The sequence below is a fragment of the Purpureocillium takamizusanense genome, chromosome 6 (genome assembly GCF_022605165.1).
Source record: "Purpureocillium takamizusanense chromosome 6, complete sequence".
NCBI classification, from domain to species: domain Eukaryota; kingdom Fungi; phylum Ascomycota; class Sordariomycetes; order Hypocreales; family Ophiocordycipitaceae; genus Purpureocillium; species Purpureocillium takamizusanense.
Window position 1 is genome coordinate 2,675,418 of NC_063073.1, and position 20,385 is coordinate 2,695,802.

A 20,385-nucleotide genomic window follows, 5' to 3' on the forward strand; every position below is an offset into this window, starting at 1 on the left:
GCAGCGCCACGATGCACTCAGTTCTGGTTCACACATTGGGGCTTCGCGACCTCCAGATGCAAACAAGCTCTTGAGCGAGTGAAAGTCATAAGCGCTGTGAAATGAGCTACTGGCGTCCTTGCGTTTAAAAACCGTATGCGAAGTAGCATGGGCAACTCTAGCATGGGCAACTCTATTGGTGAGCGAGGGCTCCACGGAGACGGGCCGGGCGAGAACATGGCTGGCTGCTTCTCACGCTTCATCGGTGCAGGGTCATCTCCAAGAGCTGTCCACGAGTCCATCGACTTTATATGTAGAGCCCAAACGGTCAGTAGAGCGGGCGGGGGAAATTGGTGCCAGTCAACGCTTACGGCCTCAACGGCATTCAATTGATGCTGCAATAGATTTACACAACAGAAACATCAGTATATATATGTACCTCACAACGGCGGAGCATGATTGCGCGCCCGCCCGACATTCGTTAATAAAGTCGCTTTAATGCCGACGGTCTCCTAGGCAAGGCGACCGTACGTGAGAATGTCGATCCTAAAAGACACCGGGTCGAGGCGAACAAGGTATTCTCAATGCTATCGCCGATTCCGACGCCTAAATGGTACCAAAGCTTCCATCTTATGCTGGCCTCGTATGGCGCGATGCACGTCCAAAAGCATAAATGAGTCGCTTTCTCGTCGGCATCGTCTCCGACCCGGTGTCTCATATGGTCCTGCCGCAGCCAATAGTAGTGCAGTAGCCCGGCCCCCTCCGTCTAGGAGCCTAGGATGAAGGCTTCGTGATGAGATGAGGCCTGACTGGACCTGGGTTCCTGGGACACCTTCGCGGCTCCCGGGTTGCTAATATTGGATCCTCGGGTGCTACTACTCGATACGATTTAAAACCACCAAGGTTAGGCTCCCCTCACGTAAGGAGCCATCTGATTCATTCCATTACCCATTGCGAGCTCTGGCCGTAAGAATGCGGGGTTGCGACGTCTCCGTAGCACTGCTATCAATTATAAAACACGAGAAAGGGTCAGAGATGCTTGTACCAGCTGGTTTCAGCTTTTGTGTAGTATACATACGAGCAGGCGAATGGTCGCAATGCCATTGCTAAGCGGTGCTGCGCCTCGATGGTACGAACAAAGCCCCTTTGCTAATACTACCATCTTTACACGTCCGAGTGTATTAGCGGCGCAGCGAGGGCTCAAGATCCAGATAAACGTTTGCGCATACCACCTTGGCGCAGTTCTCACGGTGGTTTTGCTTTTAGAGCGTGTGTAGGGTCCCCCACCACTTGTGGGACTGACTCAGGATTGTTGCAGCCAGCGCATTGGCCTTTGCCCTCTGTAAAAACTCACGAACTACCTGCTCAGATCTCCTGAAGCTGCGCATTATAGGGTACAATTCTTGCCGCATGCGGCCCGAGCCCGTCGATCGGCTCGCGGTCGGGTTCCGAGAGAGGGGCGCTCAATAGGCTTCATCGCCCTGGTTCGCGGGGTTCACCTGAGGCGGCGACTTGGAGGATGAATACGGGATGGACATGCACGTCTCGGAAACGGTCATCCCGCTCAATTGCGGTATTACCTCTGGTTTGACGCATTTACCTCGCTGAAGCCAGGTGAGCAGGTTCGAATGACTTATCATCCTAGTTGTAACTCAGAGGTATAAAAGGGAACAGTCGTGATGATCAACCTGGTCATAAAACGCAAAAACCACGGAACAGACCTTGTTATTATCGTGTCACTCTTTTACTACCTCCAACATGAAGTTGATCTTTTACTGTATACTCACTGGCGCTGCTTACGCCTTCCCTGGCATGCGGGACTTGCAGGCTAAAATACTCCAACGCCAATCTGCAAACGAGGAACTTGTTGGCGACCTCACCATACTTGCAGACTCTGACCTCACCTCCACAGGCCGGTTAGTTAAGGGGATCCTGACTGGGTCCGACAACCCGCAGGAGCTGACGGCAGTATACTCTGCCGTTCCAGACAAGGATTCACCCGAGTGCAAGGCGGACACATGCTGTATATGGAAGCATATTGCTGACGACATGGCCTCGAAGATGAAAGGCACAGCGGGACGTTGCAACGGCCTGGCACGGCAGGCAGTGAGAATGGGATTCCATGACGCGGCAACCTGGTCTAAAGGAACCGGAGAAGGTGGAGGGTCTGACGGGTCATTGATACTGGCACGCGAATGCTGGGATCGTGACATCAACAAGGGGATAGAGAGCGGGTGCCAGCAACTTCAGGAGTTGCACGAAAAATACAAGTCTCATGGTGTCAGCATGGCAGACATGATTCAGATGGCTGGTATGGCTAGCACCCTCACTGGTAAGTAAAGCATTTACTGACTGCTTAAAGCGAATGTGGCGACGGTGACTTGCCCTCTCGGGCCTCGCGTCCGCTCCTTTGTTGGACGCAAAGACTCCTCCAACCAAGCACCAGATGGCTTGCTCCCGTCTCCATTCGATAGCGCCGACAGACTTATCGAGCTGTTCAGTAACAAGACCATTTCGGCGCGTGAGCTTGCCGCGCTTGTCGGCGCACATACGACCAGCCAGCAGTTTTTTGTGGACCCGAATCGCGCGGGCGACCCGCAGGACAGTACCCCAGGTGTTTGGGACGTGGAGTTTTATGGGCAGACCACGGATCCAAATGCACCGAAGAGAGTCTTCAAGTTTCAGAGTGATGTGAATTTGAGCAAGGATGAGAGAACCAAGGGGGCTTGGACAGCGTTCTCGGGCCCAACAGGACAGGCGCCCTGGAACTCGGTAGGTCAACTCATGCTAGTCTGGCTCAAACGTTGCTGGTGCTGACATTATAGTTTAGGCTTACGCACGCGCTTATATTCGTCTGAGCCTGCTTGGCGTGAGTAATATTAACAACCTCACCGAGTGCACAAAGGCGCTCCCATTGCCGGTTACATCCTTCACCTCGCCTGACAAAGAGAAGCTCGACGAGTTCGCAAATGGCGGACTGGCAAGCGCAGTGGAAAGCGTTTCGCAAGGTAACATTGTTGGCTAATCGGCTCTTATAACGGGCCGTATTAGCTAGCTTCGGGTGTCTTTACGGTATTGCTTGCGGGTATCATGCAATGCTGAGTTAGGCCACAAGAATTGATTCTGGGGTGCTCTGCCTCTAGTTAAGCATCTCGCGATACCTATCTAGGCTCATCCCAATGATGTTAATAAAGGGCCACTGGGAATTACTTTTGAAGAAATGTGCCCAAATCTTTAACACCGCCAGGCTCAAATTTGCCGGTTCGCGAAAGTCTTTCAACCTGGTCGGCTCGTCCTCGAAATCAACAACTTCGTATGCCTCCTCAATGATACATCGGACCCAATGCATTATCCGATTTTCGATGTCTGGGAAGGGCATCAGCTCTCTTGTACACATACGTGTGGTCATGGGCGGGCATACCGCTCATGGGCTTTGTCGCCATCGTGTCGCCAAGTTTGGCAAGCCAATTGCTGAGCAATATGCCGCAATCAAGGCTGGCCAATGAATGCCTCACACTCCAGAAGAAGGCCTGGCTGCGTGCCACCCGGTCTACTCCTAGACGGACGGGGATGCTGAGCATATGTGTCGAGTAGAGCAGCGCTGCGACGATGCCGTCACCACGCTCGACACCCGGCGAAAGAGTAATCGCGCGAGCAATGAGCTCAGGGTCGCGCGTCTCGAGCCGCCGAAAAGGTCCCAAGTGGAGGTATATTCGCACGTATGCTAGTGCCAATAGGGAGCTTGACGTGAACGGAATAGGCCCGTTTTCATTATTCGGATCAAGACTGGATTCTGGGGCCTGTTGCCAACCGGTTGTCCACGAGCGGAGGCCACGTCTGCCTTTGTTAGAGGTTATGTAAGGGCACTGTGGTCGAAACAACTTACTCAAGTTTCTCCACCTCTTCGTGCGGTAGTGATGCGGTGCAGCTCGTCATAGGGAGGTTCAAGTCCCTCACGATGTGGATGCGCTGTAGTAGGCCGTGGAGAAGCACGTAATTCCCTAGCGGAGTTGGAATCGGGTCCAGAGGAGCTGAGCAATCCCTATTTTTCAACAATACAGACAGCGCTTCTTGGAAGTACAGCTGTGGCTTCCGCACTTCTTTCCTAGCCGTCTGCCACTGTGTCGCAGTTAAGGCTTTCCACTCTTTAGTAGAACACGGTAGTCGTAGGTTGACCTCGTTGCTCCGGAGGACAGGATATACATTGTATGCGAGGCTGTGCGTATGCAGGAAGGAAAAGGCGATTAACTTGGACCTGCGGCAGGATTCTTGCTCTATCCAAGTTCGCCATTGTATGTCAGGAGAAGACTCGTTGCTGTTGTGACCAGGTGATGGTTCGTTGGCATCGTCGAGGCCAATATCTCGAAGCACATGGGTAAGCAGTTCCTGAAGAGTAAAAGCCTCCTGCACCAAGGCCACCTTGGGCTCCCATGTAGCGAAAGCCATGAGGGCAATAAGGGCCCGCACGTTTTCAACTGGGGACCAGCGCCGGGCATCGTCGAGATGTCCGCCTCGTTGGGCCTCAGCGGACCTGTTCAATGACATGAAAGACATTGTTCGATGACCGAACCTGTCCACCACCTCCTTTGAAAGCTGCTCCATTAGTATCGACTTGCCCGCAAAGAACAGTCGTTCTGACATGTTGTGCTCAAAGGAATATTGGGCGCCAATGGCGGCGATCCCGAGTATCAGCTCCAATGAGTGGTCGAGAATGTGCCACGTCGGACAGTGAATGAATGGCATGTGCGAGTGAAATCCTTCGAAAAAAGACGTCATATATCGAGTGAGGGCATGCCGCGATGGCAGCTTGAAACCTGAGTCCAGGACGCCAGACATGAGTTCCAAGCGTGCCCCTAGCCTGGTACGGTGCTCTTCTGTCACTTTGAATGGTTGCAACTCTGGCTCAATCGCCCGAGGGTCTTTTGTCAGATACAGTCAGTCAGTACCAAGCTCACTCATCCCGCGCAGCCACAATGGCAGCTCACTGTTCGCGTCTGTCGCGTAGTTGGTCAATCGATTGCCAGTTGGTGCTGTGGGCAACCAAGAGCTGAACGGTGTGCCAGGTTGCGTCCTCGGACCAGGCCGAACAGAAGCTGTGTCTGAACGCACATCGCCCAAGTCCGAATCTAGGGCCTCATCGACCCTCTCTGGGCCGTTGAAGTAGGGACTCCATTCGGCTGGCAAGCCTACTCCATCGAGAAAATTCGCAAATTCTCTGAAGTGGGGGTCGAATTGAATACCTCGCCGCTCGTTAGTATTGGTAGTAGAGAACCGAGTTTGGACTATGCCCTACCCCCATCAAATAACTGAGGAGATGCTACATCTCGGCCGTATGACACTGTATCAACGAGTCCATTGCTCTGCCCTTGGTCTTCCACTGGTGGCTCAATCACCGATTGCCGGCACTGCTGGCTCGACCATGCACTCAGGCTGGAGAGCGATGACGCCGCTGGGCGCGGACCCGGGAGACCCTGTGGGGATGGTGGTCCCGTCGCGGAGCAGCCGTGGTGTACAGCAACCCGCTCGTGTCTTGTGAGCAAGTCTCGCCGTGCGAAAGCAGCACCGCACTGGCACACAAAAGGTTTCTCCTTGGTGTCTGTGTTGCGACAACCACTCAGTATCGTCTCCCTCTAGGTAACCAATGGGGAGACTCACGCGTGCGAACATGGCGCTCGAGATGCTCGGTGCGCTTGAAAGTGCGCCCGCAATGGGGGCACATGCGCGTGTTTCCACCGCCATGTGCAGTGCGCCGACGCTTGCTGGGAGGCCTTGGCAAAAGCTCGTGATTCGTTTGCTCCATGAGCTCGAGTGTTAGAGAAGGGATATGGAGGATCTTGGGATGGGGGGGGGGGGATTTGGTGCTTAAGTTGGAGCAAGATTGGTGGAGAAGTTGTGCAGCTCTTGAAGAGGAGACTCTCGGGGGCGGGGGCGGGGGCGGGGGTTATTTTGTTCACTGGCGCCCCGCGTTCCAGGTCGGTTCAATGCCGCGTTTCCGAGACCAGAAGTGCGGGAGGGCGTTCGGTCGCAAGGCATCGGCGTCGGCATCAGCGTCGGCGATTGACCACATCAGGAACTTCAATAACACAAAGATGTGGCTGGTGACGAGAGAGCACTAGGACCCGCTGAAGCAGGAGTCACTACCCGACCAAAGCAAAGAGGAGGCATTGTTAATATCGCCAGGCAGCCGGAGGTCGTCGCAAGGCCGAGGGCTACTCTATACTACGCATCAATTGCGGCCATCATCAACGTGGCCAGGTCTGACGCTAACTACTATTCGTCTATCCGCCTCAACCATGTGTGTCCCGGTGCGATTGAGATACCGATGACCACGGAATGTCACGAGGTGGAAGACAGATTGTGGCCAGCGATTGACATCAATTGCACGGATGAGATGAATGGGGACACCAACCGAGATAGCAAACGCCGTCCTGTTTTGCTCAAGCCATACGTCTTTTATTTGAGGACATGCTTGAGTAATATTACATCATTGGGCCAAGATATGTCCTCTTTCCATTCACAAGGTTCATGCAGTGACCCCCGCTCTCTCCATAGCAGCAAGTGGTCCCGGACAGGCCTTGCCTGCCTGGTGTCCATTTGGAGCTCGTTGTTCAATCTCGTCAACCTTGGCATCGACTTTTTCTCCCGATGAGTCCCTGGGTCTGTTGATGTCTCCGCTAGTGACCGGATTGGAAAGCTTCCAGTCAAAGCTCTGTTCAACAGCCTTGGCCACCCTCAGGACTTTCTTCTCCTGCCACAAACCACCGACAATTTGCATCCCGACTGGAAGCATGACTTGCTCATCGTCTGCTGCCATCGACCACCCTATAGGCAGCGATAGAGCTGGATGCCCTGTAACATTGAACACGGCCGTATTGACAGTCATGCCCATGCTAGGTTCAAATGATCGCAACACGAACCTCCTGTCACCATGTCGCGGCGCCACAAATGGTGTTGTGGGCATGATGATCACATCATAGCTTTTGAACATTGCCTCGTAAGCGTCTGCAATTTTCCGCCCAATGTTGACTGTTTTGGCGTACAGGCCCGGGAACTTATGTGCAAGGTACAAGCCGTTAATCACAGTATTCTTAGTCGAGGGAAATAGCTTATCAAAATTGCGTGCTGTCCACGGCAGGCGGGCGTGCTCAAATTCAGTCAGGTAAAGGCCTCTGCGACCGTTGGCGTGACCCAGGATGCCGGATGTCCCAGATATGCGCTGCTGAATGGTCCATATCGAAGGCCCTTCCTTGTGTAAGGGGATGGTGACTTCTTCCGCAGTACCACCGAGTGCCTCGATTCGCTGGACGGCCTCGAAGAACGATTTTCTGACGCCAGGTTGTATCAAGTCGCTTTCATGGCCCTCTCTCAAAACGCCAACTCGTACGCCGTCGAGCCTCTGGTCCAAGCCTGTCAGAGATGCCTTGTATTGGAAGAACCCAGGAGGCGCTGCAGCAAGGGACCTATCATCTATCCCATCATATCCGGCAATGGCGTCAAGACATTCGGCAACCTCGTCAACAGACCCCGCGATAGGGCCAGCATGGTCATCAATCTGATCACCACTTGTGATGCCCGTGTATGGAACGAGCCCATGTGTCGGTTTGAAGCCAACGCACCCGCAAAGTGATGCAGGCACCCGAATGCTCCCGCCCTGATCAGTCCCAATGGCGACATCCACTAGCCCCCCACCCACGAGAGCAGCGCCGCCCGAGGTGCTCCCTCCAGCAGAGTAGCCAGGCTTGTGAGGATTCTCGACGATGCCCTGGGCACTGGTGAATGAAGACGTCGAATTGCAAAAGTTCTCACAGGTAGCTGTGCCGACGATATCAGCGCCAGCCTCGAGGACCCTTGTCACGACCGTTGCGTCCACCTTGGGTGTCCAGGCCGGAAACGCATCACTTCCAAAGAACTGTGGAACATGGGCCACGGCGATGCAGTCCTTGATGCAAACCCTCTTTCCTCTCATACCTGACGTAGCAAACGTATTCCCGCAAACCGTGAAGCGGTGAGCCCATGCATGACCATACGCTTGCTCATCCGCGGTTGGAATATGTATGTCGCGGCGGGGAAAGCGCTCAATATCCGGTGCAGGCTGGTAGTCTGGGAGCTTGGATACGCGCTCTGCGCAGTCGTGTGCCGCGGCCAGCAGGCGCGTGTAATCGGCAGATTCCTCTGGGTTCACGGTCAAACCCAAGGGCTTGAGCAGCTTCTCCACATCTCCCGCCCGTACCGGATTGTCCCTGTAATATAATTCAGTGATTGTCAAAACATCATTGCGTCGACAACGTACAGTGATATATCCTTGAAAAACACAGACATGGTGTGGTCGTTTCGCCCTGGAGAGGATACTAACAAGACATTGCAACAACGCCTGGGGCTGGACAGTGATTCGTCCTGTACTCGCGAGCGAGCAGCGCAGTTCGTTTTTAGTGTATGATATGGATAAGTAGCCGGTTGGGTATCGCGGCATACGCTCACATCCCGTGACCGATTGGAGTTGTGGAGAGACCTGAGGGCATGGAGTAGTGGAGCAGCATCTTGGAGTTGAATTCGATTCACCCCCCATCCCCCCTTGCTCGGTCATTGCGCAGCTGAACTACTAGCCGTGCCGTGCCATCAATGATTTCTCTCCATACATCCTGACAATATTGGAAATTCCACCGGATGACAAGGTTGTCATACATGACTGTACATATCCCTGCTCCCCCAACCGTCTCAATCATTTCTTCGTTGCCGCTTGTTGGCCCGCCACATTCGGGTTCGCCATTTCTGTCGCCAGCTCCCTTCCCGTAGGCCGACCGTCCCGACATCCGCTGACCGCGCATGCCCGCCTCCTGAGTCAACATTAGCGTTGTACGGTCCTATGGTTCGTGGTCTGTTCTCTGGTCGTGGCTTCGTCCTGCATGCCAGCGGCCAAAGAGAACGCTTCCGTCGGATGTCGAATGTGGCTGACTTTGGTGCATTTGTCCGGTCGGCATCCCCGCGGAACGTTCTCAGAATTTTGAGGACCTGCCTGATACGGGCAACCCCGCATCGCCGAGTAGCACGAATCGTATCTACCCAATGATGCCAAATGACTCGACGACGCTTGGAGACACTTGTTGGAGCAAATTGTTGCGGAAAGCTGACTCCACTTGGAGGCCTGGAAGGATCCGACGTCGACCCCAATAACAGCGGGCCTCACGCGGGCTTGCTGTAAATAGTGATTACTCATTGCCATCGAACAGCTCTCGCTCATCAAATGGCTAGTGCTGAACCCCGAGCTTGCGCACTCCATTTTCCGTGATATTGGCATTCGAGTCTCAACGCTGATAACCATGGTTACAGACAGACTGTCTACATGAGATCTTCTTTGAGGTTGCATTGCACGACGCTCAAAGGCTCGACGATCATCTGGCAGGAACTGGAACGCCTGTAGGCCCTGTCCATTGCCTTCCTGGCAGCCTGAAAGACCAAAAGCATGTCAAAGGCGTAGAAACAATGATGGGCTATGTAGGCGGGATCGCAAACTTCGACGGCAGCCATGGGAGGGCGGAGTCGACCGAACGCACTCACAGGAATCAACTTATTTGATCCTTTTGCGCCCGTCTGATGAATTGAGAACAATTTATTCTGTAGCTGACAACCAAGACACAAATCCACATCTCCGGTCCTTTAGGTGTTCCTGCCCACGTCATGAACCATCCCCTTGAAGATCTTCCCTATTGATGATCTGCTCTCATACAGTGGCCAAAAAACACAGATGAACATTCCAACCCATACCCAAACGAAACTCACAACACACCATGCCTTGAAGCCAGCCTTGGAAAAAGTCCAAGCGGATCCAAAGAGTGTGTAAGGGACTAACAAAACAGCGACAAGAACGAATATTGCGTTCGCCACAATCGCGAGCTTCGTCGCGCGTCTCACCAATGTTGGGTCCATGGGATCGGCAAAGGAGTTGCTGGGTTGGTTGAGGGCTTCTTTATCCGGTGGTACTCTGGAGCTTGGGAAACTTCCCTCGTGGCGAGCTGCGTGCCTGTGGATCTGACAGACTTGTGAAGAGTTGGCCATGCTGTTTGGTACCCCAGCAGCTTGCCCTTCAGTGAGCATACCACACTCAAGATTCGACCCACCGGCAGAGGCGTTTTCTATTTTAGAGGCCGTGATGCTCTTAATCTTGGCGTCACGAGCGATGGCTTCTGGCTCAGAGTTGGAATGTTTGGCGGGGAACAGAAAGCTGAGCACAATAGCAAGTAGCAACCCAGTCAGAATTGACGTGATATTGCCTGCAAGAGCGTTAAGAGGTTCCCCCAGAGACTGGACGTCGATAGTATCACTGCGTCTCTTGGTAACGACGAGCCAAGCCGTCAGTCCACAGGAGAGACCAGCCCAGGGGGAGATGACAGTGGCGACCCAGGACATGCGGGGCCAGAGAAGCACCAAGGCGACCGGAAAGACACCGCCACCCACAATCACACCAAGTACCGTGAGGATCCATGTGAGATCGATGGAGACCGCATTCAGAATGCAGCAAAAGCTGAGGTAAGTCAGTCAAGTACAGTAGGAACATGATGAACAATTCGGCTTACCCGGATAGGAGGCTCGCATAGAGTAGAATCCCTGCGTGGGATACCCTTACCAGTTCGGAGCTAGAAGCCTGTGGCCGAATATACGTCTTGTAGATATCGAAGGTCAAAAGAGAGCTGGCGGCGATTAATTCTGCGCTTGTTGCCGAGGTGACAGCCATAAATAGGAGCAGTAGCATTAGGCCGGCGCCTCGTTGACCCAGGAGAGCGATAGCTGTCGCAGGGGCGCTTAGTCCGGCACCATTTTCCGTAGCACTTAGTGGTTTAGGGTACGTTGGGAATGCCGGGTCAGAGGTGAGGGCCACACATCCGAGGCCCATGGCAGTTGCAAAGCCAAAGGGGATTCCATACCACGCAAGACCACCTGCGATGTATGCCTTTAGCGAAGTGTGCGGCTGTGAAGCAATGGCACGCTGCCAGTACGCTTGGTCAAGCCAAACATTGGCAAAGCCTGCTATTAATAAATCTGCGAACGTCAGAGGAAGTGGGTTTTTCGTCGACTGTAAAACGTACTCCAGGCGAATATTAGGCCGTCCACGGAATGAAAGGTCAGGTACGAGCCTTCGTAGTTGCTCGGAATGGGCCTCTTGACTGATGCCTCAGTAAGGAGGTCGTAGAAACGATCCAGACCGCCCACCTTTCCGGTAGGCAAGTAGACTTCGAAAGCAAAGACCATAATTGCCACAAACAAGATTGCCGTATGAGTGTAATCAGCAATGAAGGTGCTTCTCAAACCACCGGCAACGACATATGCAGAAACAACGAAAGGGATAATCCAGCAGGCCGCATAGGTATTAACGCCGGATAGTGCAGCAACTACTTGGCTTCCCCCCAGTACGAGGCAAGCCCCAACCATCATATTCGTAGCAATGCCGAAAAACCAGTAAGATAGGTGGGCAATGTGTCCATTGCGACTTAGCACAATCTCAGGAAAAGTGTGCGCACCTGGGGCATGGGCCTTGATTTTGATGGCAATCAGTCCAAACAACAAAATCTGTAGAGTACCATTTGCCGCGTACCACATGCCACCGGATATGCCGTAAGTATACGCAAATGTCGAAGAGGTCAAGAGAGTGGCGGACCACGTCCAAGAGGACACAATACCAGTGGCAATAAGGCCAGGTTTGACCGACCGAGAAGCAGTGTTGAACTCCTCAGCGTTGCGGGTAGAAAAACCCGTGTAGCGGTTTTGAAGGTATGTCAATAGCAGCCTTGTGCATGATTCTCTATCAATGACGATGAAGATGGATGACAATCAAGAGGGTTCTAAGTGGTGGCACTCACATAAATATGGCGAAGAACCCGCCGATACCAACCACAATGCCATATCCGAAACCATTGGAGAGAACTTGGAGTCCACCTGCTGATGAAGGCATGTTTGATCGAGTGATTCTTGCCGGATATATGCTATGCTGAAGATGCAAGGTAGAGGTGGTGTATGTGATATATATATCGTGGAACGACACGTGTCTGTGATGCGAGAGGGTTGCTCGCCCTTTATCGTCACAGGATGCTGGAGCATTCGCCCCCCTTGCTCAGAGTTGGCATGGGGAGGTGGTCTAACTCTTCCAGACGTCTGGCCCACTGGAGCGGCGTTGTGGCGTTGCGGCGCCTGAAACTGTGGAGGTCTGGGGTAACGGCGTTCTGGGGTTGTGGGAACAACGGGGCCATGGGGTCATGGGTCCCATTGGAGATCTGGTGTGACGAGGTTAAATACATCGTGGGGTTCTGGGGTTGTAGCGTCATGGTGGTACGAAGATACTCTAACTGGAGCACCCACCAGCCGTAGTGAGCATTTCCCTTGATTCTCAGTCCATCATCAATCCAGCAATCCATCCGTGTCTACATTTGGTGGCGTTCCTGCATCGGCGTCAGCCGCCTGCGCACCACCGGCGCAGCCCGTCCCACTTCAAGGTGAGTGTGCCTGGATTTGTTCAAGTGTCAGGCATTCAGCGAAATGTTTATCGCAGCAGGGCCATACTCGCAACTTGGGTATATAAGAGTCAAGACACTCGATACTGTCTCATCCGGTCACGGGTTGTTGAAGTCCCGAATGATATTGACACAATGACCGACGTGATCTCTCTTTACTATCCATATAGTCGCGCTCATTGCGATTCTGTGCGGGAGAAAGGAAGACAGCTTCGTCATATGTTATATTAGTTAAAAATTTTCTCCAAAACCGTCCAAGTAGTCACCTTTCTCCAGTGGTACACCTCCTTTCCGCAAAATGCCATACGCTATGCTGACATGGGAAAAGATAGTAGGCAAACTGTAGCCATAGATCAGGGCATACCCAGTGAATGGCGTCGTGTCGATGCCAGAACCCGATGGCAAACGAATCATTTCACCAATGCGACCATTGATCAGAGATCTGCTTGCGCTAGATAGGACCCCTTGAGCTCTCTCAATACGACCAAACATATCACTGAAGGTGACTAGGCTATCGTCAAATCGTGGCGGCTCAGTGCCGGACAGGAAGGCGACTAGTTTAACGGCTGTTTCAGTCGCTATCTTGACTTGGAAGGTAAGAGGCAGCATATCTGGATGAATGCTAGCAGCTGGTAGGTCGCTGGCGGTGACTTGCTGTTCTCCAACCTTGAGAAAACGCGCTAAGGATTTGAGAGCGCTTTGAGCTACCGGAATCGAGCAGTCGTAAGGGGTATAGCTCATGATGATCGTTAACTTATCGCAAAGAGGCCTGTTCCTCGCAGTTATGAATGAATAAACCTGGGTAGGGCAGTATAAATATAAGGTAACTTAGATTTTTGATCTACTGCGGGATATTGCCTTCTTCTCTTTTATCTCCATACCTGGCCTGGAGACGCGGGGTTGTGCGGGGGTCTTTATGCGCTATTTGATCGGCTACGGTGCGGTTCTCGGCCTCTCCTACATCGGTTACCCAATCTCTTTCCGTCTGACTAGCGTTGCATGCGTGTGATGACTTATGTTGGCTGCAAGGGTTAAGAGAACCCTAAGTGTGCTCTCCCATAGTTTCACGGGATACCAGATCATATATGGAAGGCATGACTCCTCGATATCAGCCGTATGCCAAGGAAGATCGTTCATCATAATGAATCGTGCGTGTGCCGCGCTGGCCAGCTCAAAGCTCTGTACCTCTTCTCCTTGTATTTTTGATGACCACCACTTGGCAAATGGGCTGCTGTGATATATTTCCTCGTGTGACACACATCATTTCGTACTTTACCATCTGTGGAAGTCTCAAGCGCTCGTAGCAATCGACGTTTCCTTGGTGTGCTGCCATGAGGATCAAAAGGTTCTTGTTGACTTGAGGCAGGTCCGTTGGTAAGGGACTGTATAGGAGCCATCGATTCGAGATGGTGAACTCATCACTGTGCTGATTGCCTTCATCGATGTGCCCAATACCTCCATCTTCCGTGATATTGAAGTATGAGTAATAGTATCGCCTTCGAAAGGATCTGGAGGGCGCTGTTCGCCAAGACAGTGTCGATGCCAATGTGGTGTCGTCGTTGAGAGAAGCTCTTGGTAGTGGCAGTTGCCGGGTAGTTCTCGTATAGTCATCCATAACCGCGTAGCGTAATGGCTGGCTCATGATGTGTTGAAATATCCCGTTTCCTTTACCAGAAGCCCTTGCTTCCTCTGCGATAGAAATATCTGGCAGCAGGTCCAGTTCCTTGTATAGAGATGTATATCCAGCAATAGCACATGCGCGCCCAACTTGATAGATCAAGCATGGGTATCTCGCTGCTACCTGCCGATACGTGTCTTCCGTGGCAAGGTCTGGGTACCAAATGCAGTAGGGGAACTGACCGTCACTGGGCAGAGAACGCAGCTCCGGCGCCAGAATGTCGGGAACGATGTTGCTCATGATCTGACGGGCGTCTCTCGCACGGGTGAACGCGGTACCCCCTGGTGCCCTATCGTCTTGACAAAGGGCAACGACTTCCGCTAGATTTGCGTAGTCTTCGTGGTGGCGAATTCCATGAATGAAGGAAAGGTGAGCCATTCTATACTTCAGTAGGCTGCGATCGGGAACCACCTCTCCGCGTATGATAGGCAAACACTCAACATCAAGTGCAGAATTATCAACGCTGCTTCCCAAAGAATGTTGCTCATCAACTTCTTCAGCGCCATCGGCGCGTCCGGTAACAGGGGTGAGGATCTCTGTCTCCATAGCAGCACTGCTCAATGAAGCAAGAGTGTAGGGAGAATGCGGTGTGTGAGGTGACGGAAATGCAAGCGACAGAGCATGTTGTTTTAGGGAACACACAGTGAAACCATTCCGTTTAGGACATTTGCTTGCCTATTGGAAGCACAGTCACACACATTGTTTGTGATGTTGGAGACACCAGCTGCATGTGGAAAGCCGCTGTTGGTCATGAATGTTGGGTGCCCATGAATTGGCTGGCTGTGTACAGCACCCGTTCGTAGGCCGAGACTTCATAACGCTTACTGCAGTTGGTCTCAGCAAGCTACCATGTCCAATGCAATGACCTTTCCGGGCCTTGAACGAGAAAGGTGCCAGCAAACAATTTCACGGCTATGCATGCAAGTTCCACATTGCCAACCTGTTGGCTTGCCTTCACTCTTAGAGAGTGTGGCCGTGGAAGAGAATCGGAATTTCTCCCAAGTGACTACATCAAGGGTGCCTCTTCAATCACCTCCCCAGTCACCGTCTTGATGCCTTCTGGCACAATCTCTGCAATGCCGTCCGTGACTACTCCGACGCTGGGCTTCCCCAACGCCTCCAGGTACCCGTTACCTGGTGTAGGCCGGCGGCAGCCGACACTGAATGATGGGATCATATGCTTAAGCTGCGGAGATTCATGGCCAAGCTTTGCCTTCATCTCATTCTCTGCGAATCGAAGAGTGTCTTTTTGTTCCTGGCTGTCTTTAATTACCTGACCAGGCGTTAGATGACTAAGCCTTGGAGGAGAGAAGCTTGGTGGCACTTACAAGCTTGAAGCGCTGATTCACCTCTCCTTTAAGGTTCTTTCTGTAGTCAAGGTACGCGCGTGAATCTTGTTCGAAAGTGTTCTTCTGCTTCTCAGAGACTGCAGGTTTTGTCACTAGATACCCAGCAAGATTAGTCGTACTTCGCACTTACAGTCGAAATTACTCCCGTTTGGCCCAGCCCTGCTCTGAGCGAACCCCGCGGTGATCTAAGTGGACGTCCTGATGAAGTTAACGAGCTGCTCAACGTCTGTTCAGTCAGCCGGATGGATGCCCGTGCGCCTCTTTCGAGAGGGTGGATGCTACCAGGCTGAATGGTTGGCACAATTTGAATCCCGGATGAGCCGCATCCCAGAACCGCGACTCTCTTGCCGTGGTAGTCCGCGCTGTCTGGCCACGCCGCACCGTGGATAAGCTGACCTCTGAAGCTCTTAAGACCGAGAATGTCCGGCCACTTCCAGTGACTGGTAAAGGTGAGTAAATGGCGGAGAGTATTCTCAGAGACGGTAACCCCTACTTCAAAATGCCAGACGCGTGGATCATAAAGTTACACCAGTCGATGACATGTCCCGTCTCGAGGTTCTTAATCTTCAAGTACCATCGGCCCCTATCGCCGTCCCAGGTAGCGTCTATCACGTGATGATTGAGCATCACGAATCGATAGAGCTCGTATTTATGAGCCACTTGACGGAAGTATTCGAGGATGTCCGGAGCAGACGAGTAGCTAATAACCACACGGTCAACGCGATGTCTTCATCCGATGTATGCGGTGCAACGGCCTGGGAAATCACTCACAAGCTTTGTCCAACGCGGGTTAGGCGCCCATGTGTATTGATAGCTGTGACTCGCAATGTCACAGGCGCATCCAGGGTAGCGGTTTTCGTATCATGTCCCATCCACGTGGGCGTTCTTCTCGTATACGACATGCTCGACCTGCTGCATGTGCTTGTCGATTTGCCTGGCCGTGTTGAGGCCCGACGCGCCGGCGCCAATCGTTATAACCCGCAAGGGACGCGCCTCGCCTAAAATCTGCTCCGGGATAGGAACATGTTCACCGTGCCGAGATGTCTCGACGTTCATGATGACAGGTTCGGAGTTGATGCGGAATTTGGGGGGAAGGAAATGGACAGACGCCAAGGCATGCAACCAGAAGTAAAGGCGAAAACGTTGGTGATTTCGACAACACGGCTTTGCGAGATAGGACGCCTATGACGAAATAAGTCTCTGCTTGAAGTGCCACATTTGCTTGCTTCGCATCGACATCGCCCACTCATAGCCGAAATAGGCCCAGCCAACTGTAGGTGCGATGATGTGTTGGGAATCCTTGACTTACCAAGAACCCGCGGCATCTTACCGAGTGCCGCGTTGGCTTGGTTCGCATCGACATAGCCCACCCATAGCCGAAATAGGCCCAGCCAACTGCAGGTAGGAGGATGTGTTGGGAATCCTTGACTTACCAAGAACCCGCGGCATCTTACCTTATTAGAATCCGGCTTCTTCCCCGCCAATCCGGGGAGAGGTAGTTTAGCCTATATAAGGGGCTCCTCGACGACTAGTAGGCGGTACTCTTGTTGCAAGCCGGAGTGTCTTGCCAAGGTGGGCGGTGTTGTGTGTTGCCATGGCTTCTTATGTTGTAGAAATATATCCATAAAGGATCGCTTTCTTCAAATTCTGGAAACAAAGGCGCACCCCATAAGACCGACTCACATCTTTGCAAACTCCATACACCGGCAATCATCATGTCCGGCTCCACCGGAGGAAAGGTTACCTGGTTCAACCTAGCAGTATGACCACTGCCCGTTCCCTAGCCTGTATCCTCTTCTGACGAAGACTCCAGGTTGTCCTAGTTCTCTGCTTTGGCAGCTTAACCTATGGATATTCTTTTAGCATAGTGTCCACGACGTTGGGGCAGCCTTCATGGTTCGCCTACTTTGATCTTACGCAAGACCCAACGGATGCGAAAAAATACTCTTACACCAACTCCATCATAGGAACCGTCAATGGACTGTTTTCTGTCGGCGGCTTCCTTGGCGCCACCTTTGTCGGTTGGTCCTGCGACTACTTGGGCAGGAAAAAAACGCTCCTCGTAGCTACTCCGGTTGCCATAATCGGAGGCGCATTCCAGGGTGGCGCAGCCCATATTGCCATGTTTCTCGTCGGCCGTCTCCTAAGCGGGTTCGCTGTCGGTACGTGTGCTCTAAACATCATCTGCGCCGCATCTATCATATGCTCAGCGAGTCACAGGCATCCTGGTTGTCCTCACTCCGCTGTTCCAGGCGGAGATTGCGCCGCCTGCCATGCGAGGCTTCTTGGTGTCACAGCACGGTAAGTGGCTGTCGTCCAAGGTGTAAGGGCCGAGTCTCTAACCTTGTTAGGTGTTGTACTTGTCGCCGGCTATTCCCTGGCGGCTTGGATGGGAGTGGCCTGCTACTTCTCCCCGAATGAGGCTTTCCAATGGAGGTTTCCACTGGCCCTCCAGGCGCTCTGGCCGCTTGGGATGTTGATGCTAACTCCGGTACTACCCGAATCTCCGCGTTGGTGTAAGTGCTCTTTTGATTAGTCGAGACAAGTCTTCCATTTGCTAATGGCTCACCGACGCAGTACTTGCACAAAATCGCCTTGACGAGGCCTGGGCAGTCACCTTGAAACTGCATACCAATGGAAATGATACAAATGTCGCAGACCACGACTTCGCAAAGAAGGAGTTCTACCAGATGAAGGAACAGACCCAAGCCGATCTTGTCTCTACTAGCGGCGAGACTATCTGGACACTGTTCACGAAGCCGTCTTACCGTAAGCGCATGATTTGCGCCTTCCTCGTCATGTTTGGGTCCGAATCTACCGGCATCTTGGTTGTTTATAGTACGTATTTAGCTGTCAGGGCGGCATTACCCTCGCATCGTCCTTGATTCCTGCTAATAGTTGTCGCAGACTACAGCGTGCTCTTGTACCAGGGACTCGGTTTCAAGGGCAGCATCCCGCTCATCTTGGCGGCTGCATACGTGACAGTTGCTTGCGTAGGCAACTACATCAATTCTTTGCTGGTCGATCGTTTCGGTCGAGTCAGGCTTCTGGGTACGACGTCAAAGAGAACTATGACCTTTAAGTGGCTCGGTTGACTCTGATGGCAGTGATCGGATTTACTGGATGTCTCGTAAGCCTGATTTTCGAAGCTGCCCTTAGCGCAAAGTACATCGGCACAAACGAAAACAAAGGACTCGGTGCAGGTGTTTTCTTCATGTTCCTCTACATTACATTGTGAGTTCTGTTCTTACCCCCGAAGGCGCTCACTGCAAAGTATTAGGCGCCCGTTTTTATCTTAGGGCTAACGGAAAGTGGCCCAATAGCTATGGCTGCTGTATCGATGCCAACACTTATGTTTACTGCTCTGAGATTTTCCCCACGCATATTCGCTCCAGGGGCCTTGCCTTTTCGCTCGTGGTGCTTTTCCTATCGACCATTGCCTATCTTGAGCCGGCCCCTACGGCGTTTGCTCAAGTCGGCTGGAAGTTCTACCTACTCTTCATTCTCCTGACAGTGATAATTACCCCTATCATGGCCTGGTATCTTCCAGAGACCAAGGGTCTCACGCTTGAAGAGATCGGAGAGAAATTTGGGGACAAAGTTATAGTGCACATTACCCACATCTCCGAGTCCGAGCGCCAGGAGCTAGACGAGAAGATCGAGTCATCAGCTCACGAGAATGGATGTGCGTGATTAGATAGCCCAGCTAAGGGATAGCCTAGTAAGCTTACTAAAAGAGTAAACGACTGCCGGGCTCTACTATAGGGCTACTTTCTAAGGACTATATCGCTAGGATTTAAGGGACGGTATAAGGGTATAATTAAGACGATATTAGGGTATAATTATTAGGCTTTATTTAGTCTAGTTAAATTTATTAAAAGAGTAATATTAGGGTTAGGGTAGGAAGTAGTTTAGATTAAGTTATCTAGCCTAATGCTAATTTTCTTTATAATAAGGAGAGATAGAGAGGAGATAAGAATAGTAAAAAATCGAGAAAAATCTAGTAAAAAATCCCACGTCTTCCAATCTAGGGATATAGTAACCCAAAAAGTAGGAAAATCAAACGAAATAGCCCTATATACCTTTTAGCCTATTTCTAAGTAGGTTATCCTATTTCTAGGAGCCTTTAGGCATTAAGGGCTATAATCGAAGCCGCGGAATTAGCCTTAGTCTTTATAAGGGCAAGCCCGATAGAGGTATCGAGCTAGGCGGCCGCGGTCGGGCCTATAAGGGTCTAAATTTCCCGATAGGACTTAGCCGTCTCTTTTTCTATAAGGCCTCCGGCCGAGAAGATAAGGGGCCGGAATCGCGTTCCGAGCCCTTTATATTTCCTTCGTTTTTCTTCCGCGGCCTCGCGGAGGGTCTCGAAGGGGTCTTCTTGGCTAGATGCCTTATTAATAGCTACGACCTAAACGTCGTAAAAATAGCGGCTATTTCTAATAGTAGCTACGAAATCGGATTAAAGGCTTAAGCCTAGCCCGACAAGCGGTTCGGTCTTAACTTTTTCTACCCGGCTAGAAAGTACTTTAGAAAATATACGGGCAATATAGTCGTAACGGGAAATCTACTATCGGTTCGCGGCTCGGTGTATATCTTTATACTTAATAGCGACCTTAGCGCCGTAGCGGCCGTAAGGGGCCTCTAGCGGGCGGTAAGGCATAAGGAGACGGGATCGAAGGGCCTCTATTACCTTTATATTAGATAGAAGTAGCTATTTTTGCGATAGAAAGGTCCTTAGCTAGCGTCTCGTAAGGTAGCTCGAGTTTTCGAGCCTAGCCCTTCGGTCTTTAAGGCAGGGTTAGGGTTAGGGTTAGGGTTAGGGTTAGGGTTAGGGTTAGGGTTAGGGTTAGGGTTAGGGTTAGGGTTAGGGTTAGGGTTA

The 20,385-nt window shown here is 52.1% G+C and overlaps 6 protein-coding genes across 8 annotated transcripts; 2 read left to right on the top strand and 4 right to left on the bottom strand.

The window, feature by feature from the left end:
- Positions 1–1,687: 1,687 nt before the first annotated feature.
- Positions 1,688–3,150, top strand: JDV02_007318 (Manganese peroxidase). The gene is made up of 3 exons (XM_047988800.1): positions 1,688–2,290; positions 2,342–2,751; positions 2,810–3,150. Exons 1-3 carry the CDS (start codon positions 1,738–1,740, stop codon positions 3,002–3,004), a joined length of 1,158 nt encoding a protein of 385 aa, XP_047844798.1. The 5' UTR covers positions 1,688–1,737; the 3' UTR covers positions 3,005–3,150.
- On the bottom strand, positions 3,087–5,817 carry JDV02_007319 (uncharacterized protein). 3 transcript variants are annotated; one of them, XM_047988802.1, is made up of 6 exons: positions 5,635–5,817; positions 5,273–5,575; positions 4,965–5,219; positions 3,866–4,898; positions 3,401–3,816; positions 3,087–3,345 (listed from the first exon to the last, which is right to left on the bottom strand). In XM_047988802.1, the coding sequence occupies exons 1-6, from the start codon at positions 5,777–5,779 to the stop codon at positions 3,119–3,121; spliced, it is 2,379 nt and encodes a 792-aa protein (XP_047844800.1). In that variant the 5' UTR covers positions 5,780–5,817; the 3' UTR covers positions 3,087–3,118. The 3 variants fall into 3 exon arrangements, with proteins under 3 accessions (XP_047844800.1, XP_047844801.1, XP_047844799.1); XM_047988803.1 differs by having other exon boundaries at positions 3,087–3,816; XM_047988801.1 differs by having other exon boundaries at positions 3,866–5,219.
- Positions 5,818–6,502: 685 nt separating this feature from the next.
- On the bottom strand, positions 6,503–8,298 carry JDV02_007320 (Amidase; the record flags this gene model as incomplete). Its single annotated transcript, XM_047988804.1, has 2 exons — positions 6,503–8,219; positions 8,270–8,298. The coding sequence occupies 2 exons, from the start codon at positions 8,296–8,298 to the stop codon at positions 6,503–6,505; spliced, it is 1,746 nt and encodes a 581-aa protein (XP_047844802.1).
- Positions 8,299–15,691: 7,393 nt separating this feature from the next.
- On the bottom strand, positions 15,692–16,133 carry JDV02_007321 (uncharacterized protein; the record flags this gene model as incomplete). The annotated part of the gene is made up of 3 exons (XM_047988805.1): positions 15,692–15,732; positions 15,789–15,946; positions 16,000–16,133. The coding sequence occupies 3 exons, from the start codon at positions 16,131–16,133 to the stop codon at positions 15,692–15,694; spliced, it is 333 nt and encodes a 110-aa protein (XP_047844803.1).
- A 234-nt stretch (positions 16,134–16,367) lies between these two features.
- Positions 16,368–16,562, bottom strand: JDV02_007322 (uncharacterized protein; the record flags this gene model as incomplete). Its single annotated transcript, XM_047988806.1, has 1 exon — positions 16,368–16,562. The coding sequence occupies one exon, from the start codon at positions 16,560–16,562 to the stop codon at positions 16,368–16,370; it is 195 nt and encodes a 64-aa protein (XP_047844804.1).
- Positions 16,563–17,221: 659 nt separating this feature from the next.
- Positions 17,222–19,199, top strand: JDV02_007323 (uncharacterized protein; the record flags this gene model as incomplete). Its single annotated transcript, XM_047988807.1, has 8 exons — positions 17,222–17,266; positions 17,320–17,668; positions 17,727–17,807; positions 17,858–18,022; positions 18,084–18,344; positions 18,414–18,557; positions 18,614–18,740; positions 18,830–19,199. The coding sequence occupies 8 exons, from the start codon at positions 17,222–17,224 to the stop codon at positions 19,197–19,199; spliced, it is 1,542 nt and encodes a 513-aa protein (XP_047844805.1).
- Between the last annotated feature and the right edge of the window lie 1,186 nt (positions 19,200–20,385).